Source organism: Rhinoraja longicauda, chromosome 4 (assembly GCF_053455715.1).
Source record: "Rhinoraja longicauda isolate Sanriku21f chromosome 4, sRhiLon1.1, whole genome shotgun sequence".
NCBI classification, from domain to species: Eukaryota; Metazoa; Chordata; class Chondrichthyes; order Rajiformes; family Arhynchobatidae; genus Rhinoraja; species Rhinoraja longicauda.
Window position 1 is genome coordinate 81,906,260 of NC_135956.1, and position 25,733 is coordinate 81,931,992.

Genomic DNA, 25,733 nt, shown 5'->3' on the forward strand with positions numbered 1-25,733 from the left:
CCTGAATTCTGATAATGTTGGATCTCCCATCCTTATCTGTCTGATTTTCTTATTTAAATGACTTCATCAGGACCAGGTTCTGTACGATTGTACCAAGTGGTGAAGTGACTAAAGAAATAAGTGGGGATCACTTGAATCGATATGTAACCAATTTCCTTACATAGTAAGTGAGTGTGGAGATGAATGGAGTTGAGGATAGTTCAGGTCTGAAGAACATAGATGGGTGAGGTGTATTAGAAAAGGACAAGGAATGACAAGCTCAACATAATAACTAAACTATGATAACTGGCAGAAAAGTCAGAAAGCAGTTACATAAAGATTTTCAAATATTTGTTGAATTGATCCGTTAGGGTTTAAATATTATAATGTAATAACAAGGAACTGCAGATGCTGATTTATACCAGAGATAGACTCAAAATGCTGGAGTAAGTCAGCGGGTCAGGCAGCATCCCTGGAGGAATTGGATAGGTGACACTTTGGGTCGGTACCATTTTTCAGGTCCAAAGAAGGGTCCCGACCCGAAAAGTCACCTATCCATTTTCTCCGCAGATGCTGCCTGATACTCCAACATTTTGTGTCTATCTCAGGGTTTATATATTTAATTTTCTCAAAATGTAGATTACTCCATGTACCTGTTTATAAAATCCAAAAATATAATTGGAGCAATTCATTTTTAATCGCTGGAGAATATGAAGCATGGAGTTTGTGAGCAAACTGTCAGGTGTGCGAAACTTTGGCTATGACGTCAAACTCATAATTGGTTTATCTCCAGTCGAAAGGATAATGTCAGTGGAGTTATTAAATGTTGGATATTGATGGAGATTATTTCCTCCGGTTCTGGAGTTAGTGCTGAGGAATCTGCAATTTATGGTTGTCATGAGAGTGCGAGCAAAAATGATAGAGACACTTCTTTTGCAGCAGATTGTTGGAGCATATAATTTGTTACCATGCAAGAAGCTCACCAATGCACTCTTTTAAACCAAAACTTTGACATAATGGGTGGCACAGTGGTGCGGCGGTAGATTTGCTGCTTTACAGCACCAGAGATCCGGGTTTGACCCTGATTATGGGTGCTGTCTGTGCGGAGTTTATACGTTCTCCTTGTGACTGCGTGAGTTTTCTCCGGGTGCTCTGGTTTCTTCCCACACTCCAAAGATGACAGGTTGGTAGTATTACTGGCTTCTGTAAATTGTTCCAAGTGTGTAGGATAGCGCTAGTGTATAGGGCAATCGCTGGTCAGCATGGACTCGGTGGGCCAAAGGGCCTATTTCCACGCTGTATCTCGAATCCTGTTCAAAGAGAGCAGGACAGTGGATTTCAATATAAATTACACCAGCAGAAAGCTTGTAAAGACATGATGGAATAAATAGTTTCATTTATACTGCAAACATAGGTAGGGCTATAACTACTATTCCTCACATTGAACTCGTGCTTCCATGGAACCCCACAGTACCTAACCACCAACATTAAATGGCATAAAATTTGCTGTTCTTTTTATTTACCCAGACAAGAACAAGAGGAGTTGAGAAATGAATTGAATTTGGCAAAACAACACCAGGAAACCCTAAACCGCCATCAAGACAGCCAAAAGACAGAGATGGAACTAGGAAATGCCAAGGATCAGATCCAAGCACTGCAGCAACAGGTAATACATTTTCATATCTGATTGTGAAATGCTTGCTCTTCAAAGAAAATAAATCCATGCAAATAAACATGGAAATATCTATTTATGTAGACCTATTCCATGGTCAGGCAGATTTTTGATGAGATCAGATTTTGATTTTTTTGACAATTTTAGCAATTCATTTCCCTTGAGGCAGAAAAGTTTAGAACAGTAAATTAGCTAATTAATTAATGGGGATCTAAATAACAATATATCAATATATATTAATGACAGATTAAAAGGTGTGAATTTTTATACAAGATAGTTTTCGTAGCGGAAAACATGTGGATTCCATAATAGGTTATGAAATCAATAAAGACCCAGAAAGAGACCGATCAAGCTGAGACAGACAACGTGAAGCTCTGAAGAAAGGTGCATGAGAGGAACTCAGTGGGTCAAGCAACATCAGGACTGGACAGGTGACATTTCAGGTCAGGAACCTTCTTCAGACTGCTTGTCATAGGGGGAAGTAAGCTGGAAAAGTGAGGTGGGAGCAGGACAAAGCCTGGTACATGATGGGTGAACACAAGTGAGGGGAGGTTCAATTGATAGATGGGTGGCGTCAGTGACAAAGGCTCAAGGTGAAAAGGAGACAAAAGGGTTTCGGATAAGGGGAGAAGATAGTGAAAGGTAAAGCTAGAGAGAGGCATATAGGTGGCAGGGGGCAGAGGAGGGAGGGGAAATAAAAGGGGAAACGAGGTATGGGGCGGGAGTAGTATATGAAGGAGGGAAAGGAGCAGGGTGACTCGAGGGGTGGGAGATAATGGGAGAAATGGATGCGCACTGAGGCAGAGGGGCATAGAAAAGAGAGAACTTAAACTTGGCGAATTTAATGATCATGCTGTTGGGATGTAAGCCACAAGCACAAATCTTATATTCATCTATTTATTCTTCCTCCATTCTCACTAACTTCTCCCAGATTCTAATACTTAACTACTATTTATATTGGAAATTTATGCTGTCCAATTAATCAATCAACTTTAGCATGTGGGATGAAACTGGAGAACTCGGAGGAGAACATGTAAACTCTACAAAGGCAGCACCCAACATCAGGATTTAACCTGGGTCTCTGGGGCTGTGAGACAGTGGCTCGACCACCTGTGTCACCGTCTCATCCATTGCTTATATGATTATCAGAATGTGAATGTAGTTCTGGAACAGCACAATTGAAAGGAGGTTATTCTTAAGAATTCAATGAAGATTCATGAAAATTATGAGAAATTAAATTAAAAAGGGAAGCCTCCAAAATATCTACAGAACAGAGCTGATTAAAGAAGGTTCCATTGAAAGTTTATATGACTTGAGTGAGGTTTTGTGCTGCTCACAGAACGAAGACGCCTGTGCGTGTGTTTGTTTAACGTGTACTTGATGTTGCACTCCAAGAAGCACACGGTCCTTCACAAATCAATCAACTAATTCCAATGGCAAGGAAACCAAGACGATTGGAGCTGACAGATCTGCTGCAGCCTTCATCCACCCTCACATCCGTTGAGTTCAAGACAAATTTGTCCGCCTGGTCTGCCATCGAGGTCTTGTAGGTTGGATCGTTTTTAGTCTGGACCCTCATCCTCGACCTTACCGCCATGGGTGGCCCTACCAGAAGCTAGTGCTTCCGACGGCATCGCCCTCGGAATCATGGGGGCACGCAAGCCTCTTCACCACGACAAGGTGAACGATCCAAAGATCGAGTTGCAAGTATTTAAGTACTTAAAACCCCAAATCTCAGTCATTGATTGATTTAATGTGGATCTTGCAATTTACTTCTAAAGGTAAAGAAAAACAGATTTAGGCAGTCAAAACATTCCAATGGCAAAAGTGCGTATGATTATTATCCTGTGTGAAACTTAATCCATAATACAAATGGATAATCCTACAGTGGAAACTGGATGAGAAGCTAATCTTAGTATTGAATTTCAGATTTCTCAATGACCAAAGTGGGGAGAGGAAGATGTAATCTGACTAATAATAATTTCTTACTTCATCAATACTGAGCAAAATAAATTTGGTCAGATTTTATTGTAATATTTGGAAGGGACTTACACTTTTACATATGGTAAAATGTTTAAAAACTCTGAGCATTTTTTGATAACATATTTTTGAAATGCATAAAATCTACCGCAGATGATAAGTAACAATATTTCCATGTTATGTACTATTGGCCTCTTTTTATATTTTTTCAAACTAATAAAACATCAAAACATTTTGTCTTTTGGAGAAGAGATCGCCAATTTTACTGTATATCTGCACGTAAACGCACGGTGACATAATCTAAATAGTTGATGTTTCAATTTGGGATCCTGCATCAGGCGCTGATCCCAAAGCGTTGACCATCAGTCTGCCACCACAGATGCCGCCTGACCCACTGAATTCCCTCAGCAATTTGTTTTAAGAGTCAATAGTGTTTAATTGTCATACGCACCAGGCTTGGAACAGATGAAGCTCCTGGAGGGCCGTGCGTGGCTGAAGCTCCCAGAGGGCTGTGGCCTGCTGGGTGAAGCACCAGGCCGGTTCCCCTGCAGTCGACGGGCAAGCCGCCAAGCCGGCACCCCGTGGCCGAATGCAAGGTGCAGAGGGCAGCTGCCAAGCTGAATGTGGACCAGGGCCTGCAGAGGGCAGTTCCCTGCATCTCGGACCCGGCGGACTGCGGCCTGGCAGGCGGAACCCGCCGACTTGGCCCCGAAGACCAGAGACCGGGACGATGGAGTCAGCGACGACGACGGATGAGACTGGCATGGGGCGAGGCCAACAGCAGAGGAGGGCGATCTCTCCTGCCGTCTGGCCTGCCACACCTTCGAGGTCGGCTGTGGGAGGTGCACCTGGCAAACATAGGCAGACGGGTGAGGAGAGGGACGTGGGTTTGCTGGTCAATCCACACATTCAAGGAAGGTATTGGCTGGAAGCCCGCATCAGCCTGGGGCTTATTCACAAAATGCTGGAGTAACTCTCCATTGTTTCCTTTCACAACTGTACTATTGCCAATCTCTGCCCAATACCTGCCTGGTTGTTGTCATGCTTGTATATTCCCAGCTTGATTATTATAAAATTCAACAAATTTAACAAAACAGATTAAGATATTTTCAACTCATGGTACTTCCTTTGGAGTTGTGCAAAGCCATTTCTAAGTCCACAAATATATCAATAACGTCATCAGTCTAATTAATTGTACCTTCAATAAAATCCTAGATAACTTATCTCTCTTAATTTTAGCCTTAATATTAGCTGCTCCCTTTTAAAGCAAATAGATCGTGCAATGCCCACCAATATCATTATTGCAACTCTGTGTCCTCCCTTTGCTGGATTTGAAAAATAAGACCTGTTTCTATTCGCATCTGATTTAATTACTAAATGACGCCAGTTTAAAGTGAAGGTCAAAAAATATAAAGAGATGGAAGATAAAATATTTTTACGCAGGGCGGTTGTAATCTTAACCTCAGTGACTGTTGCAGTGGTGGAAAGAGCCATTCAGGGTTTTCTGAACAGAATTGTTTCAGTGCTGTAAGAAAATCATTTTGAAAAATGGAATAGAAGGTATTGCTGTATAACGAGGCAACACAGCCTCATTAAGCCAATGGCCACCCTTGTTCTTTGCCCTACTGATTCTATGATTCCAATTGATTTTGAAAATATCCTGCAAAACTGTGCTTACAGAGATCTTTCATGTGTTCAGGTGCATGAGTGCAGCTCACATACACACAAATGGCAGCACAAGGGTGATTCAAAATGAGGTGCCTTTAAAGTGTGACTGCACTTGCTAGGCATTGTTCCTTTGATGGTACTCCTCCAGAAATTGCAAATAAAGATGTGTACCCATAGGGATTCCATTGACAGCATCAGCTCTGCATAATATCACAGAAAGAAGTAGCAGTACAGGTTTAATTAGCTGTCAGGAAGAGATCTCCAAATTCTTCTAATCATCAACAGTTCCAAAATAGTCAGTCGCTGAGAGTCAGCATTGTGTGTTTAACAATGAGCATCTCAATGAAGTTAACAAAGCTCTCTCAGACTATTTTGATTATATAGTGATTTCTTAAGCTTTCCCGTGAAATACTTGACTTTTCTTGGAAAACTGCTCATACAGCTTTAAATTCAGAGGGGATTTAAATCCAGAGATAAATCCACTGGATCTGCATGGCTTATTCCTCAAACACGCATTGTCCATCTGGCCCTGGTCCACCCTCTGATTAGTTTTCATTGGTATGATTTTTCATGATTGGTTGACTATTCTCAGAATCCTTGTACACCAGTCACTGAAAGTTGGCGTGCAGGTGCAGCAGGCAGTGAAGAAAGCTAATGGCATGTTGGCCTTCATAACGAGAGGCTTTCAGCATAGGAGTAAAGAGGTTCTTCTGCAGTTGGACAGGGCCCTGGTGAGACCGCATTTGGAGTATTGTGTACAGTTTTGGTCTCCTAATTTGAGGAAGGACATCCTTGTAATTGAGGTAGTGCAGCGTAGGTTCACAAGATTGATCCCTGGGATGGCGGGACTGTCATATGAGGAAAGATTGAAATGACTAGGCTTGTATTCACTGGAGTTTAGAAGGATGAGAGGGGATCTTATAGAGACATATAAAGTTATAAAAGGACTAGACAAGCTAGATGCAGGAAAAATGTTCCCAATGTTGGGGGCATCCAGAACCAGGGGCCACAGTCTTAGAATAAAGGGGAGGCAATTTAAAACTGAGGTGAGAAGGAACTTTTTCACCCAGAGAGTTGTGAATTTGTGGAATTCCCTGCCACAGAGGGCAGTGGAGGCTAAATCACTGGATGAATTTAAGAGAGAGTTAGATAGAGCTCTAGGGGCTAGAGGAATCAAGGGATATGGGGAGAAGGCAGGCACAGGTTACTGATTGTAGATGATCAGCCATGATCACAATGAATGGCGGTGCTGGCTCGATGGGCCAAATGGCCTCCTCCTGCACCTATTTTCTATGTTTCTATGTTAATCATTCTCCTATGGAGGAATAAAACCACCTGCTGGGTAGATTTGTACCATTCTGAGTGCCTAAATGTGGCTGCTATCTGTGCTGCTACTATTTACCCCAAAACAACTCATGCTGTTTCCATGGTCATATTTTTTAATACAAATGCACCCAGAATTTCTGCATAATCTACATAAATTCATGGAAACCCATCCTGGATGTCTACCCTCCTGCTGTAGCTGCCCCCTACGTTCTGCATTCTCAGATTGCGCCTCTGCCTTCTTCAAAAATCACATCCTAATTTAAGCATCTCCTCTGTTATTTTCCGGCTGACAAGTTAATGGACTTTGAAAACTCATCAGTATGAAGCTTTGAGAATCTTCAATGTAAGCTGCTATGGGAATGCAAGTCTTTCTTTCTACTGTTGCAATAGTACCATTTATTGCTTCAAAGCTTGAAATGGCAGTGTACGTGTTTTATTGTCACGAGTGTCATTTGTCTGCTTAGATTTGTAGGTTCATACTATTGAAGAAAGTTACACGGTTGCCCTCAAAATACGTTTATGAAATTTAAGTTATTTACGAATGTACCTCTCTGTTCCTCGTGCAGCAATAGCAATTGTAATCTCTTACCGTCTTTACCATTTGTGTTGTAGGTTCAACACCAAAATGATCTGATAAGGTATTTACGGGATGAGCTTAATGAGGAACGAAAGAAATATCAGGAGCAACAAAAGGAACTGGTTAAATTAAACCACCGTAAATCTGAAATGGAGGCAGAAGTGGATAACCTCAGAATCGAGAAACAAAGTGAAATACAGATGGTAAATAAAACTATCATAATAAATAATTCTATTGATAAATTGCTCCCAAGCTGTCCTTGACAAAGGCCAATGGGTGGCACGGTGGCGCAGCGGTAGAGTTGCTGCTTTACAGCGAATGCAGCACCGGAGACTCGGGTTCGATCCTGACTACGGGCGCCGTCTGTACGGAGTTTGTACGTTCTCCCCGTCGTTTTCGTCGAGATCTTCGGTTTCCTCCCACATTCCAAAGACGTACAGGTACGTAGGTTAATTGGCTTGGTAAATGTAAAAATTGTCCGTAGTGGGTATAGGATAGTGTTAATGTGCGGGGATCGCTGGGTGGCGCAGACCCGGTGGGCCGAAGGGCCTGTTTCTGCGCTGTATCTCTAAATCTAAAAAATCTAAGAATTAGTTTTATTTATTAAGGAGTTGTGGGCTATGCAGGCAAAGCAGTGTCTATCCCTGAATGTGTAAGAAGGAACTGCAGATGCTGGTTTACACCAAAGATAAACACAAAATGCTGGAGTAACTCAGCGGGTCAGGCAGCATCTCTGGAAAAAAGGAATAGGTGACCTTTTGGGTTGAGAACCATCTGAGCAAGAGTCTCAACTGGAAAGGTCACCTATTCCTTTTTTCCAGAGATGCTGCCTGACCCGCTGAGATACTCCAGCAATTTGTGTCCATCTTCTATCCCTGAATGTCCATTGAGGTGGAGGTCTTGCTGGATTATTTCACAGGACAGGTGATAATCTGGAGTCACATGTGGGCCTCCTAGTTTCTAGTTTCCTTCCCTGAACGTTAGTGAACCAGATTTTCACATGGTTTTATTTCAAGTTTATTTAATTTCTTGCACTTGCATTTCCAGCTGTTATGATGGTATTCAAAATTCATATTTTGGCATTAATATTCCAGGCATCTATAGCCTAGTCCAAAACCTTAAACCTTAAACTCTATGTTTCCAGCCCTTTCCTACAGCAAGCTTCTGCTGAAGTGGAAACAATCAACAGAACAAATGAGAAGCTATTCAAACTTCCTTGCCTCCACTCCACAAACCAAGATCACTCTAACCTCACTTACCTGAGCTTTAGTTGGTCGGCAACAAGTTCGGAAGCCGAGCTCTACGTGTCTCATGACAATGAAACTCCATGCTGAAACCATGAAAAGTGTCAACCATTTTCCATGTTTTCTTTTAGCCAAGGCAGGCACCAGTAAGGAACTTCATCAAGTCTTGCAGTGTGCCAACATAAACTATGCCCATTTGAGGAAAGAGCATTTGAAGATGGACACCCCATAACTGGCACAAAACTAACATTTCAGATCAGATATCCCATGATTAAATATTGATCAAAACTCCCATTTCTCACCTTTAACTGTCTGTGCGATTTTGGTTACAGGAGGCCAATGTCTTCTCTGCCAGCATGACTGTTTTGTAATTCCTTCCACAACTTAAAGCACCCCAGCAAGCAACCTTAATTAGTTTGGTGCTTTGAACACTTGTCCATAGGAAAAGGTTCACATAAATGAATTAAGACCAAGAAGCCAGCACGTTTTTTCAATTATAATTTCTATTCTTGCCTATATTTCTTTTATTGCAAATAATTTATAGATATCTTTTGATCACAAATACTCCAAGACTGCCAAATATGTTAGGTCATAATATGTTCTCATTAAAGTAAATAGAATATTTTGGTGCTTCAACAGATGAAGGTGGAAGAGATCTCATATCTGCAAAACAAATATTATAGTATCTGCAAAGAGCTCATGATAGAAAAGTCTCAAGTCAAAGATCTTCAGTTAAAGTTGGCAACAGAGAAGGAAAAGACACAGAGCTACAATGAAGAGGTACATATTAATTTAATTTATTTATCCGAAATGGAAAATGCACTACAAAAATGACAATACCATATATTTATGTACCCATCAGAAATCCTGTTCATTTCATTTCGAGCCGAAATACAGATTTCCACAACAGCAGTTAAATCATCAAGTTTTTATAACTTTATGAAGAATGGTTCATTTAATAGGAATTAAATATATTCATTGAAACTCAATTATAAACTAAGCTATTTAGGGCAGCAATTTCAACTAGAGCTCTGTATCTTTCAGGAATCTCACTGAACAATCAGCTACTAATTTATTTTATATCCCTTTGTACTATTAGCAGAAGGTCATTGTTTCTTGCACAAGAAATTGTCAACGGCCAATTATGTTCTCATCTGTAATTGTTTTTTATTTGTTGAAATTTATGCCTGAAGTTTTTACAAGGCAGAGCTTGAAATGACTTCCATTATTGTTTTTGCCTAGCTTGCTCCCACGCCTGTTTCATCTCTGTTCTGAGATCTCACGGATGTCCCTTCACACAAAGTCCTGTGGAATGCATCAATTTTCTATTACAAAAATCATTGAAAGTTAACGACAGATTTGTTGTGGTTACATGAGATAATTGTGGCAATGGGGATGTTCCATCTTGCACCCAAAGCTGCACCTTTTCCACAACAAATAATTGTCTCAAAAAGTTTCCATGTGAATTGCAACTGAAATTCCACCCCTCAATTTCAGACAGATCCATCCATGATTGCAGATATATCCAAGATGGTCAGTATTTTTCAAATCACCTCCTCTTGAATTTGCAGACTTCTGTTCTCAAGATCCTATATCTAGATACTAAAACTCTCGTTTGTTCGTTTGTTTGTTCCTGAACTACAGCTAAAACAGTACACAATAGAGTCCAGAACAAGGGGCCACAGTTTAAGAATAAGGGGTAGGCCATTTAGAACGGAGATGAGGAAAAACATTTTCAGTCAGAGAGTTGTGGAAGAATTGTGTAATTCTCTGCCTCAGAAGGCAGTGGAGGCCAATTCTCTGAATGCATTCAAGAGAGAGCTGGATAGAGCTCTTAAGGATAGCGGAGTCAGGGGGTATGGGGAGAAGGCAGGAACGGGGTACTGATTGAGAATGATCAGCCATGATCACATTGAATGGCGGTGCTGGCTCGAAGGGCCGAATGGCCTCCTCCTACACCTATTGTCTATTGCCCATTGTCTATTGTAATAGTGCGCCAATTTTAGGCCCACCTTACTCACCATCGTCCTTTTGGTGCTAATGGAAGAAGTTTCATTGAAATCGGTGTTATATTTTTTAGGTTATTCACATTTTAAAGTTTAAATCTATCTCCTAGGGAGGGAGGGGAGGGGGAGAGGGGAGAGGGAGGGGGGGAGGATAAGTGGGAGATGGAGTAGGGGGGAGGGAAAGGGGGAGGGGAAGGAGGAGGGAGGGGGAGGGGAGGGGGGGAGGGAAGCAGGGGAGGAGGGAGTGAGGGGGAAGGGAGGGGGAAAGGGTGCTGCACCAATGCAGGAGAGATTTGGGCCCAACGGGTCCACTTGGTCTAGTTGTTAATAAACCCGCTGATTACAGCAGTGCCATTGTTGTTTGGCAATGTCACCTGCACAGTGTAAAGGCTAAATATCAGCACTTTGTCCTCCTTTGACCGACCCCCTGAACTCTGGCTACATGGCTGAACATGACGATGGTTATCAGGTTGTTGCTTAGCTTTTCCTCTCGATGGCCCCAATCCCTGATATACTTACATCTACATCCTTCCCGTAGTCTACGAACCGGCTGCTCTGATCCAATGGCTTCATCATGTTAATATCCCATGACACTTTTCAATACTCATGCTCAATACTTTGACTCTTCCAAAGTTCTTTATAACGTTTACATTTTCCAATTTCCCAATCCTAACTCTTTCATTATTACATGGACATGTTTCCCTGCACCCATTCCCCCTTCACTATTAACTTCCACAGTTCTTCCTTCTCTTTTTAAAAAAATCAAAAATATTTATTCAAATATTAAAATAATACATACAATACAATAAAACCAAAACAGAACCCACCGCCACAATACAAGACCATCAATAAACTATTATATAACTATCTTACACTCCTTGTCAAGGATGCATTCAACCCCCAGCGGTGCCCAGCAGTCCCGGAAATCTCCCAGGGTGCCCGTGGACAGCGCGTAGGCCCTCTCTAACACCACCCGGATGCAGATGTAACCCCAGAAAAGAAGCAGGCAGCTGGCTCGGGCAGAGCCCTCTTCCGCCTGGCGCCGTGACTCGCGGATGGCCAGCTTGGCCGGGCCCAGGAGCAACCCAACCAGGACATCTTCGGCCCTACGCTCTCCCCCTACGCACAGGGTGTCCAAAGATGAGGATGACAGTTCTTCCTTCAGTGGTGATTACGCTCACCTCTGCCTGACTGAGCTTGTTTTTATTCACCCTTTACATATCTCCACCTCTGAAGTATTCGTTCAGACATTGTCAAATTAATGGCCAGCGCTTGCAATGAGACTTCCCCTTTCCTCAGCCAACATTATGTCTCAACCGAAAACGTTCCATTTTCTGTTCTTCTGTTCCTAATCCTTCTTTTCTTTCCAAAAAAACACTTCCCTTGTCCTTCCCTTGAACGCAACATTCAACTGATCATGTAATAAAAAGGAACTGCAGATGCTGGTTTATACCAAAGAAAGACACAAAATGCTGGAGTAACTCAGTGGGTGAGACAGCATCTCTAGAGAAAATTGATAGGTAACCTTTCGGGTTAGAACCCTTCTTCAGGCTGAACAGATTCAACAAATCCTCCTCTGCATTGTCTGGCATCACCAGTGTAATGAATCTACCTGATCTAAACCCTGCATGACACTTGCAAAGTATTTTCAGCATTCTTTTTCTTAAATATCTAGGTGACACAATGGCAGAGTTGCTGCCTTACAGCGCCAGAGACCTGGGTTTGACCCTGGGTGTTGTCTGTACGGAGTTTGTATGTTCTCCCTGTGACTGCGTAAGCTTTCTCCAGGTGATCTGATTTCCTCCCACACGCCAAAGACGTGTAGATTTGCAGGTTAATTGGCTTCTGTAAATTGTAAATTGTCCCTAGTGTGCTGGTGTTTGGGGTGATCGCTGGTTGATGCAGACTCGGTGATCCGAAGCGCCTGTTTCCACGCTATATCTGCTCTTCTGCTGTTTATTTTTTGTTTACTCTTACTCCTTTGAAACACCTTGGGTGCTTCTACTGCATTGAGGGGACCAGATTAATAAATATTGTTGCTGTTGTTTGCTAATGATGCAGCCACTGGCGTTGATAACCACAGTTTCCATCAAGGAATAGGTTGTCCGGTGGAAAGGTGGTCAGGTACGGGAAGCAGCCAAGAACTGGAGAAGGATAGCTTTGTGCATTATATCACTAAGTCAAGTTGGTATGTGCACGTTATTGGGTCCCTGAGCTCAAAAATCTGTAGGAACACAATGCACTGATGTTCACATGCAGAAGATAAATAACCAAGCAGCACTCTTATAGAAACATAGAAACATAGAAAATAGGTGCAGGAGTAGGCCATTCGGCCCTTCGAGCCTGCACCGCCATTCAATATGATCATGGCTGATCATCCAACTCAGTATCCCGTACCTGCCTTCTCTCCATACCCCCTGATCCCTTTAGCCACAAGGGCCACATCTAACTCCCTCTTAAATATAGCCAATGAACTGGCCTCAACTACCTTCTGTGGCAGAGAATTCCACAGATTCACCACTCTCTGTGTGAAAAAAAACGTTCTCATCTCGGTCCTAAAAGACTTCCCCCTTATCCTTAAACTGTGACCCCTTGTTCTAGACTTCCCCAACATCGGGAACAATCTTCCTGCATCTAGCCTGTCCAACCCCTTAAGAATTTTGTAAGTTTCTATAAGATCCCCCCTCAATCTTCTAAATTCCAGCGAGTACAAGCTGAGTCTATCCAGTCTTTCTTCATATGAAAGTCCTGCCATCCCAGGAATCAATCTGGTGAACCTTCTCTGTACTCCCTCTATGGCAAGAATGTCTTTCCTCAGATTAGGAGACCAAAACTGTACACAATACTCCAGGTGTGGTCTCACCAATGCCCTGTACAACTTATCTCCCTGACCTAACTGGTGGTCATGCTTACACTCCCTCCAAGTTCTTGTTCTGAGCTGCAAATATAACTGAGAGCTGCTTCTTTTTGCCTCCCCTTGTGTTTCAGAAAGTGGCTGTTAGTTGAGATCAAAATCGTGCCTGCTCAAGGCAGAGTGCAAAGTGCTCTCTCCAGAACAAGATCACGTTTTTGTGGAAGCAATGGACAGTCCGATGAGCTTCTTGAGTTCTTAAAGAGACAGGGTCGCCTTGTAAAATATCTTAGCTAATGATTTAAAAGCTAGAACTTTTTCACAGATCGATGAAAACTATGCATACATTAAGTAATCCAGCACTATCTTTGTTATAACAAACAGACTTGAAGGATGTCACTTTAACTAACTGTTCCTTGTTTACTTTTAATATATGTAAATTCAGTTATCCTGTCCTCTTGGGAGTGCTGGATAGCCTAAAGGCATATGTTTTAAGTGCAGTATTTGCATTTGAAAATCATTATTTTTAGTGAGGGCTGAAAGAATTTGATGGCATGGTGTCACGATCTGTCTCTATGTCATTGTGTGTGTAAGTGATAATGATGCTAGCTGTAATTGCTCATGCATGCAAATGAAATTCTTTGAAATCTTAGCTGAATGTAAGTAAGATTTTAATTTTAGATAGTTTTTTTTTTTTTAGGACTGCATTGATATGAAACTAACTTATTCGAATTAATATAACATTTATTATGATGCCATTAGTATAAGTTGAAACACACTCAAAGATGAATAGTTGTAATATTCTAATTAATCATTTCATTTGCTAAACTAATGAGATTTAATTAATACCACAAATGGCCTGCTGTATACCATATCACCCGAGGAGCTGGAAATTACATCTTATTCACAATAGTGGTTGTATTATAAACTGACATTGGGCTAATTTGTTGTTATAACATCACCATTCAGTTTGCTGAGCAGTAAATGTAAAATTCTTATTTAATAAGGATAATTCTAGTGGGCAATATTGAAAGAAAAGTAGAATTAATAATAAAGAACAGATTTTTTGTGTGCCAAAAATACCTCTGAGCATCTGCATCTCCGGTATTGCAGTAAGATGATTTAATCAGTCAACCAATAATCCCAGGGAGATCTCACTCTAGAACAACAAAGTTCATGTCTTCTGCTTCTCTGAGCAGTGAAAATCGGTGAAAGTTCTTCCCCTTTTGTTATTAAGTAACTCCGCTAGAAAAGCTGCATAAGAACATGGTGAGATCAAGGATGGACTTGGCAAAAAAAATCGTTGTGGATTGGAGGGTAACAAATGTGACCCCACTATTTAAGAAAGAGTAAACAGGGTACCATGATCTGTCAACCAAACGTTAGTGGCAAGGAAAGATGCTGGGGTCAGGAATGTAAAACCAGTCCATGGTGAGATCAAGAATGGACTTGACAAGAATGTTTTGTGCATTGGAGGGTAACCAATGTGACCTCACTATTTAAGAAACAGGGAACCACTAACCTGTGAACCAAACGTTAATGGCAGGAAAAATGCTGGAGTCAGGTATGTAAAACCAGGATACCAAAGAAAAATAGGATTGTGTAGAGGTGAATATAGAATTGTAAAATAAAAATCATCTTTGAGTAATCTGTGGAAAGTTTGTTGAAGACCTCACTAGGTAAATAGGAAAGGGGGAATTAATAGATGTGAAGTATTCGATTTTTGAAGGCACTCGGTGGGTTCCAACAAGAGGTTGATCAACAAGATTAGAACACAGAATTGGGGGCAATATACAAATTTCTATTCATTGTTCTAGAGTGAGATCTCTCTGTGATATCGTTTGAGAATCATTATTCACAGGAATAAACAGACCATTCTGAAGCTAGGAGACTGTAACTAGTGGCGTGCCACTAGGTTTAGGTACCAGCGTTTTGCAGTCTATATTGAGAGGACCAAATGTTCAATTTTTTGCTGGGGATACTAAACCAGGTAGGAGGAGGATTGCAGAGACTTGAGGGGCAAATAGACAAGTGAAGTTTGTGGATGGCAGATGGAATACAGTGCAGAAAAATGTGAAGTCAGAAAAATCAAAGAATGTATTAACTGGTCAGAGATTGGATAATGTCTATGTCCAAAGAGACCTTGGAGTGCTTGTGTACAAGTCACTGATGACCAACACACAGGTGCAACAAGCAAATAACGGAGGAAAATTTCTATGCTGGCCTTTATTACAAGAAGATTTTCAATACAAACGTAAGTCAATCTTATCACAGGGGTTTGGTGCGAGCAGATTAAAAATATTGTGAAGAGTATTAGTCACTTTACCTTAGAGCAGATAAATTGCGATGGAAGAAAATCCTAGGTTGAGGAGAGTATATTCTCTTGTTTAGATGAATGAGAGGAGAGTTGATGGAAATGATAAAATTCTTAAAGTGCTCAACGGGCATTGCATGGAAGATGCATCTCCTGATAAGGACAAAGGACCAAGGGCACAGATTCAGAATAGGAAGTAAGCTTCTTAAGACTGAGATGATGAGAAATTTCTCACCTCTGAGTGGTGAACCTTTAGTATTTTCTACCACAATAGTTTCAATCAATGTGCTCAATCGAAACAGTGATTGATTTCTGGTCATTAATGGAGTAAAGATATGTAGAGTCAAGGTAGTGGCTGAGGTAGAAGATCATCAATGATCCTAGTTAATGGTGGAGCAGGCTTGAAAGGCCGGATGGTCTACTGCTAATACTGATGTTTTATGTGAAAGCCAATGAGGTTAATCTTAATAATAGCAGCTTTAGTAAGAAGATAGATTTGTACTACAGTGGAGAAAGAACATTGGCATAGAAGAAGTGCTAATCAGAATTTTAGAGTCATACAGCATGCAAAGTGGCCCTTCATCCCCATTCATCCATGCTGAGAGAGATTCCACATCAAAGCTAGTTCCATTTTCCATGCTTGGCCCATATTCCCCTAAACCTTTCCTATCAATGTACCTGTCCAAATGTCTTTTAAATGTTTTTATTGTATGTGCCCCAACTACTCCCTCTGGCAGTTCATTCCATATACCCACCACTCTCTGTGAAAAAGTTGCCCCTCAGTTTCCTATAAAATTGTTCCACTCCCATCTTGAACCTATACCCTCTAGTTCTCTAACCTATCCCACCCTTGGAAAAATACTCTGCGCATTCACTCTATCTATTATCCTCATGGTTTTATATATGTCTATAAGGTCACCCATCAGTCTCCTGAACTCTTTGGAATAAAATCTAAGCTTGCCCAATCTTTCCCAGTAGCTCAGGCCCTTGAATCCTGGCAACATCCCCATAAATTTTCTCTGCACTCTTCTCAGCTTAATGACATATTTCTGTAGCAGGGTGACCATAGCTGAACACAATTCACCAAGTGCAGCCTCACCAACGCCACCAACTAAATAGAAGGTAGAAAGTTACAGCATAGGAACAGGTCCGTTGGCTCACAATGTTTGCCGGCAGAATGCCAAGACCAGCTCTCAATTTATATACCATATACCCTCAATTTCTTAGATATCCATGTGCCTACTCCGGGTACTTATGTTTTATGTGAAAGCCAATGAGGTCAATCTTAATATTAGTAGCTTTGGTAAGAAGATAGATTTGTACTACAGTGGAGAAAGAACATTGTATCTCTCCAAGAGTCTCTTAAATGCCATAGTTGCATCTGTTTCCACCACCGACCTCTGTGTAAAAAAACGTTGTCCCTCTAATCTTAAAGCCATGCCCTCTAGTTCTCAATTCCCTGAATGATGAAGGCCAATGTCCAAATGTCTTCTTCACTACCCTGTGGGGACAATGTGCCTTTGATCCCACTGTCAGGAAACGTGTGCCCCACGGGTGAGAATGTTGCTGCTATTTGCTTTTGTTTTCATGGGATAAATTGTTTTCTGCAAAATAGAGATCAATGATACAAATATCGTATGTGATTTATAATAGAGTGTCCTCCACTAAGAAGGGTCTCGACCCGAAACGTCACCCATTCCTTCTCTCCTGAGATGCTGTCTGACCTGCTGAGTTATTCCAGCATTTTGTGAACAAAGTCCTCCACTACATGATTTATTTTGTAGTTTAAGTGACCTCATCAATTAGGTAAGCACATCTTCATGGACCCAGTTGCTGGTGGAGGTCTACTCCAGGTAAGTGCAGAACCACAAGTGCAATTGGCTTACAGTTCCTCAGAAAATAAAGGCTGTAGGTATCTCATTGGAATGCGGTTCTGAGAGCATCAATTGTCTCCTGGTATCTTGACCAAAATGTTTTTATTTAGCTGTGGCCAATGAAAATGTATTCAACAGCAGTGGGATGGTCACAGCCAACTCTTATCCTACTCAAGCCTGGCCTCTGTTGAATTGTGAAATTCCTCAGAAGTTGATGCATGATTATCTAAGATGAGAAACTAGTAAAAGCAGCCACCGCTGACGAAATGTCCTTACTGCAGAAATCAATGAAATAAATATAGAGGATCTGAGTTAGTTGTGAGGCTTTATTTTAGTTTACTTTAGAGATACAACGCAGAAACAGGCCCTTCGGCCCACCGAGTCCGCACCAGCCAGTGATCACCCCGTGCACGAGCACTATCCTACACACTAGGGACAATTTACAATTTTACTGAAGTCAATTAACCTACAAACCTGCACGTCTTTGGAGTGTGGGAGAAAACCCGGAACACCCGGAGGAAACCCACGAGGTCACAGGGAGACGTACAGTACAAACTGTACGGACAACACCTACAGTCAGGATCGTTTCTGGGTCTCTGGCGGTGTAAGGCAGCAACTCTACTGCTGCTCTAACACTTCTAATACTTACATTTGCTACTGTGATCATTTACATTTCATTGCATCACAAAGAAAGTTATTTCGTGCAACTCCGGCACTAACATGTGTTATTACCATTTGCCTCTGTAAAGGATTGCACAAGGTGGAAGAGCATTTGCAATGATTCATTTTGAACCTGTGACTACTTGAACGAGGGTTATGAAGCAGTAAAAGCAGATGCTGCTGAACATTTTAATAAAGCAAATGCAGCTGTGCTTAATAAATATACCCACTGTTGACCAATTAGAAAGAATGTTACTTTAATCAATAAGCAATCATATTTAACCGCTATTGCCAAACTAATTTTGAATGAAACATGACTTGTTAAGGGTCATCTACTTTATCCAAAACAAAATATTTAATCCAAGAATAATTTCCTTTTATCATGTATATTTTCCATCCGCACAGTTGATTCTGGGTAAACAGTTAATATTTGTGGTTCTGTTATTTAAAACACAATACTCTTTGAAAAGACTGAGCATCTATATACTAAAACTCTCGTTTGTTTGTTTGTTTGTGATCGAACTACAGCCAAAACGGTACACGATAGCGCGACAATTTTAGGCCCACCTTACTCACCGTCATCGCTTTAATGGTAAAGCAAGTAGTTTTATTGAAATTGGTGTTATATTTTTAAAGTTATTCACATTTTAAAGTTTCAATCTATCTCGGAGGGAGGGAGGGAGGGAGGGAGGGAGGGAGGGAGGGAGGGAGGGAGGGAGGGAGGGAGGGAGGGAGGGAGGGAGGGAGGGAGGGAAGGAAGGAAGGAAGGTGAGGAGGAGGGAGGGAGGGAGGGAAGGTGGATAAGGGGGGTTGAGGGGGGTGGAGAGGGGGAAGGGGGTGGGGGGAGGGGGTAGGAGAGGGTAATGCACCAATGCAGGAGAGGTTTGGGCCCAACGGGTCCACTTGGTCTAGTGATAAATAGACTTTAAGAAGGCTGCACACTGACCATAAAGGCCTGAAGAAACAATATAAGCAATACCATAAGGGAATGCCTAAGTCTCATCAAAAAAGCCATTGAAAATGATCACCTTGCAAACAAGTCACAGAAATGTTGACAAATGAGTCCTGTGGGAGGAGTAGATGTTTCAATGTGCTTTGTAAGCTTCTAGATAAGTCATACCTAAAAGACAATCAAGTTCCATTGATCAAACTTATTTTAGCTTTAGTGGAGATGGTACCTGTTTCTGCCCCACATGAAGTTACAAACCATTCCAATGGGATGGATTATCATCTCACAATAAACCCTGGTGATACACAATTTGCCTAAGGGAGAACATTTATTTTTATCTACCATATATCAACCATCTGTGTCCTTCATAATTTTGTATACCTCAATCAGATTCTCCTGCAAGGAAAATAAAATGGAACCGTTGAACCCAGTCTCTCCTCATAACTGAAGTGCTCGGTTTGGGCAACATCCTCCCCTGTGCAGTCAGGTCACTGGAACTACTCACAATACTCCAGTTGTGGCCTAACCACAGTTTTATAAAGCTGTACTATACCAGGTGAGACAGAGGTTGTCATGCACCTCCCCTAACCTCATCTACTGCATCCGGTGTTTCCAATGTGAGCTCCTGTGCATTGGCAAGACAAAGGGTAGAGTCGGCGACTGTTTTGCTGAACATGTCCACTCGGCCCGTCAAGGCCTACTGGATCTCCTAGTTGCTAACCATTTTAACTCCCCTTCCCATGCCCATAGCGACCTTTCTGTCCTCCACCGCCAGCGTGAGGCCACACACAAGTTGGAGGAACAGCACCTCATATTGTGCTTGGATAGCTTACATCCCAGTGGTACGAACATTGAATTTTCTAATTTTAGGTAACCTCAACCAATACTCCACTACCCCCATCTTGCTCCCTTTCCTCCACTAAAAGCTGGTTAACCAGTTCAACAGTTTGTAACAATGTAGCCCTCTTGGGATCGCACCTTCCCTAGCCAACTCAGCCTATCAGGAAACCTCCCTCCCTGATGTCATCTGTTGCCAGTCCTAATTTGTCCTTGTCTTTTCTAGCTTTAAGTTTCTCCCCCCACCCCCCACCATCAGTCTGAAAAAGGGTCACAAGCTGAAACGTCACCTATCCATTTTCTCCAGAGAAGCAGCCTGACCTGCTGAGTTGCTCCAGCATTTTTCTGTACTGTAACCTCCTTGCTCTTGCAATTCCATGTCCTGACTAATAAGAACAAGAATTTCATGTCTTCTCAGTCACCCGTTCTACTTGTGCTGCCACCTTCGGAGATACTTGGACGTACACCAATCGTGCCTCTGTTCCTCCATATTTCCTAGCGCCCTCTTATTTATTGTATATGTCTTTGCCTTATTAGTCCTGTCAAAATTCATCACCTCGTACTCAGCAAGATTAAATTCCATCTGTCATCACAACGATAAATTGACCAGGGGATGAACCAGGCAACAACAACATTTGGAGCAGACCCAGCTGCATTCTCCACCGTGAGACACTGCGAGATGTTAAGGCCATTTGCACCATGATAGGATAAAGAGGGGGGCAGAACAGGTCCTGCCCGCAAGAGCGGTGTGTAAATGTTGACAACCAGCAATGCCATGCACTTTGTCCACCACAACTGTATGAGTTGTCGCCTACAGCAAATACTCTTGAGTATTCCATTGTGTTTCAGACAACGATAAAATTAACTCAAATATTAAGGAGCATAGAGTGATACAGTGTGGAAACAGGCCCTTCGGCCGAACTTGCCCACACCGTCCAACAAGTCCCAGCTACACTAGACCCACTTGCCTGCGTTTGGTCCATATCCCTCCAAACCTGTCCTATCCACGTACCTGTCCAACTGTTTCTTAAATGTTGGGACAGTCCCTGCCTCAACTACCTCCTCTGGCAGCTTGTTCCATACACCCACCACTCTTTGTCTGAACACGTTACCCCTCAGATTCCAATTAAATCTTTTCCCCTTCACCTCATACCTATGTCCTCTGGTCCTTGAATTCACTTACTCTGGGAAAGAGACTCTGTGCATCTACCTGATCTATTCCTCTCATGATTAAACATGATTAAAGCAATAAAACATTTTAAAACAAAAAAAATCTTGAAACAATTGAACCAACGGAAAACACTTAAAAGGTATAGTAAACGTGTTAATCCGAATATAAACTGATTTGGATGAGAGTGTACAAGGCATGTGTACGAACAGATAACATGTTCCCAATGTCGGGGGAGTCCAGAACAAGGGGCCACAGTTTAAGAATAAGGGGTAGGCCATTTAGAACGGAGATGAGGAAGAACTTTTTCAGTCAGAGGGTGGTGAAGGTGTGGAATTCTCTGCCTCAGAAGGCAGTGGAGGCCAGTTCGTTGGATGCTTTCAAGAGAGAGCTGGATAGAGCTCTTAAGGATAGCGGAGTGAGGGGGTATGGGGAGAAGGCAGGAACGGGGTACTGATTGAGAGTGATCAGCCATGATCGCATTGAATGGCGGTGCTGGCTCGAAGGGCTGAATGGCCTACTCCTGCACCTATTGTCTATTGTCTATTGTCTATTAGTAAATTTGCAGATGTCACTAAAGTGGGTGGTATTGTAGATTGTGAAAATAGGTAGATAGGTAGATATTTGGTATATTAGCCTTCATCGGGCAGGGTATTGAGTATAGAAGACAGACAGATTAAACCAGCATCTGCAGTTCATTCCTACACATATTGAGTATATAGGTCAGGATGTTATATTACACTTGTACAAGACATTGTTGAAGCCGCATTTGGAGTATTGTATCCAGTTTTGGACATCCTGCTACAAGAAGGACGCCATTAAGCTGGAAAGAGTGCTGGAGAAGATTTACGAGGGTGTAAACTTGCCGGAACTGGAGAGCCTGAGCTCTAGGGAGAGATTGGGTAGGCTAGGACTTCACTCCTTGGAGAGAAGGAGGCTGAGGGGTGATTTTATAGAGGCTTATAAGATCACGAGGGAAATAGATAGGGAGAATACACAGTCTTTTACCCAGAGTAGGGGAATTAAGGATCATGTGACATCATTTTAAAGTGAGAGGGGAACATTTTTCACAGGGTGGTGGATATTTGGAACAAACTTCCTATTTTTAGGGCATTTTCTCGGCAGCGGGAACAAAATATCCTGCTAAAATAAAATTAATGGTCCCTGCAAATGTTGTCAATTTCTTTTCCTGGAGCATTGGAATACAAGACCTTTACATCCTATACATCATTCCCTGACATTTCCGCCACCTTCAACGTGATGCCACTCTCAGTCACATCTTCCATTCCCCACACCCCTTTCCACTTTCCACAGAGACCACTCCCTCCGGTAAGTTCCGGGTAATTTCCCCTGACACCACAGGAGATGTAAGGCCCGTCCCTGTACTTCCTCCCTCCCATCCATCGCCGAACACTTGCGCTCGGTCTGCCAACAACAGCCAAATCTTCTCATTCCCATATTGACCTTTCTGTCCTGAGCCTCCTCCATTGCCAGATTGAGGCCACACGCAAAGTGGAAAAACAGCACCTTATATTCCACTCGGGTAGTTTACAACCCAACAGTGTGGACATTAAATTGTCCAATTTTAGGAGAGTAACATCATCTGCATGTGCACTCAATTGTCCCTTTCCCCTTCCCCCTGCCATTTATATTCCTTCCTGTGGCTTCATATTTCACACCTCTTCTCACATCCTTTTCTCACATTTTTCATCTCTGGCATTTGTCCAAACTAATGCCAGTCAAAATACCTCCCTCACCTATATCCACCTATCGCTTGCAGGTTTTGTCCCACCCCCAACTCTCTTCCAGACTGAAGAATGGTCCTGATCCAAAACATCGCCTGTCCATGTTCTTCAGAGATGCTGCCTGACCTGCTGAGTCACTCCAGTACTTTGTGTCTTTTTTTGCAAACCAGCATCTGCAGTTCTTTGTGTCCACATCTTGAAAGTTGTTTATGACATCCAGATATCAAAATAGAGAGAAAATTGCTTTGAAGTCCATTCTTTCTTTAGCTATGTAAATCTTTCCATTTTGCTAACTGCCCTCAATGACGTTATCAGCCTCTTGTACCTCCTAGTTTCCAGATGATGAGATATTCCATCATTGCTTAAATATTATTTAGAAATCTCAGACTTCTGTATATTTCCTTTTTGCGTGTTTTGCATTTTACAATTGAGATATATAACAATCTATATACTCAAGCTCTCGTTTGTTTGTTTGTTTGTTCCTGAACTACAGCCAAAATGGTTCACGATAGCGCAACAATTTTAGGCCCACCTTACTCACCGTCGCCCCTTTGGTGCTAATGGAAGAAGTTTCATTGAAATTGGCGTTATATTTTAAAAGTTATTCACATTTAAAAGTTTAAATCTATCTCCCAGGGAGGGAGGGAGGATAAGAGGGCTGAGGGGGTGGGGAGGGGGATGGGAGGAGGAGAGGGTGCTGCACCAATGCAGGAGAGGTTTGGGCCCAACGGGTCCACTTGGTCTAGTATCAAATAGTTCGTCTAAAAATGTAAAAGTTATCAGGTTTATATAAAACTAAGATTAAAATTCAGTCTTAAATATTTTTAATGGTCTGAGAATATAACTTGTGAGTCTTCAAAGAAGAAATATTATGCACTTGCTTTGGATCTACCAAACTGGACCATTAAATGTATGTTTAATAATTTTGTAATCTCTTCTGTTTGTTTCTGTTTTTGAGTAAAGGATGTTGAATACCTTAGCTGCATTTTGTTATTGACCAGAGATTGTTTTGGAACCAGTAATTCTGTAAGTTATAACCACGATTCCAACAGATGACAAAATGCCCTACTATACAGTATTCCAATAGCAGTCTATTATATGCCACTGCTTTAAAAATAAAGTAAATCAGTGAGGATTACCAATTGCAGCTTTATTACAGCTGGCGATGTAATATGAAGATCAAATGAAATGATAATGAAACTTCCATTAGAAGACAAGGGAAGTATGAAAGCTCTGAATGTCCACAGGAAGTGCATTTTCTTTCATTTCTATAGTCAGATAAATAATCTTAAAATGTGGTCCCTGAGAGAAACCGCCCCGACGTGGCAACTCCAACAGCCTGACCGCAGGAGAAGACGGCAGGGAAGAGAAAAATACATTTTTGGCCTTCCATCACAGTGAGAAGGGACTGGAGGAGACTCACTGTGATGGATGTTTCTTTTTGTTTGGTGTTAGTTGTGATTGTATGTGTTATTGCATTTTTATTGATTATTCTTATTGGTCTTATTGTTTAACTGCGGGTAATGTTTCATTTCACTACACATTTATGTGTATGTGACAAATAAACGACTATTGACTATTGATTGATTGAAACTTGAGAACTCACATATCTGTTGTTTGGGAATCTAAAGGAATGGCCGAGTGTATATCAGAAGGTCCAGATTATATTGTTATTGATTGAAAAAGTCACATCTTAAACTGACCTGTGGCAGCAGTATTTCTTTTATGAGTATTCAATCTTTGAAAGAAACTCCCTAAGAAGATGGTGGAGACAGTTTGTATCGAGAATTTATATGGAGAGCCATTGGATACTTTTATTGAGGCGTAATATGTGATAGATTTGCTTGCGAGGAACAGATGAATTTCAACTTGTGTTTCTCAAATATGCATCACTGGTGTTTTCTTCATATCTTGTCTGGAACTGTTGTTAATTAATTGATAAGGATTGATTCCTCATAACTCTATTGACCTTAATATGTGATCATCACTAATGCCTTACATGAGACGTTTGTTGGACTGAAACTTAATAAATCTGTGCGATCTGATGACCAACATGCCAAGGTATTGGAAGCAATGACTATGAAGATAGTGGATGCCAAGATATCATCTTCTGACATTCACAGATTCTACAACTGTTCCACCAAATTGGAAGGAAGCAGATGTGACCCTCGTATTTATGAAAAGAGGGAAAGAGAAAATGGGGAAAAGCAGACCAGTTAGCTTGGTAGCAGTAGAAAGGAAAATATAAAGGAAGTAATAACCCAGCACTTTATAATAGGATCAGAAAGTGACTTTGATTTATGAAAGAGATGTTTGGTTTGAGAAGTCTTTTGAAGATTCAAGAGAGAGCTAGATAGAGCTCTTAAGGATAGTGGAGTCAGGGGGTATGGGGAGAAGGCAGGAACGGGGTACTGATTGAGAATAATCAGCCATGATCACATTAAATGGCCGTGCTGGCTCAAAGGGCCAAATGGCCTACTCCTGCACCTATTGTCTATTGTTTTGAGGTTATAACAAGCAGAGCAGGCAAGAAGGAACCAATAGATATAATGCACATGTGCAGAAGTCCTATGATTCACCACCACACAAGACATTATTGTACAAAACTGAGCCACGTGAGATTTGAGGTAACATGCTGGTTTGGACGGAGGACTGGTTAATAAAACAAGAACTGAGAAATAAGGTGCAAAAGATAAAAGGCTAGAGGAACTTTATGGATCAAGCAGCATTTGTTGGAAATGGCCAGACGACATTACAGGTCGGGACCCATCTTCAGGCTGATTGAGAGAGGGTGATTTTTATGTTGGAGGGTTGTGACAAGAGGAGTGCCCTCTAGGGCACTTTCTAGGGTTTGTTTCTAGGGACCCAACTGTTCACCACTAT

The 25,733-nt window shown here is 41.7% G+C and overlaps 1 protein-coding gene across 1 annotated transcript in view; it reads left to right on the top strand.

The window, feature by feature from the left end:
- The window catches only part of LOC144593221 (uncharacterized), a 303,417-nt gene that overhangs the window by 207,804 nt on the left and 69,880 nt on the right, over window positions 1-25,733 (top strand). Inside the window, exons 20-22 of the mRNA XM_078398723.1 lie at window positions 1,507-1,645; window positions 7,238-7,405; window positions 9,086-9,226. Coding sequence (XP_078254849.1) covers window positions 1,507-1,645; window positions 7,238-7,405; window positions 9,086-9,226 — 448 coding nt within the window. The remainder of the gene's footprint in view (window positions 1-1,506; window positions 1,646-7,237; window positions 7,406-9,085; window positions 9,227-25,733) is intronic.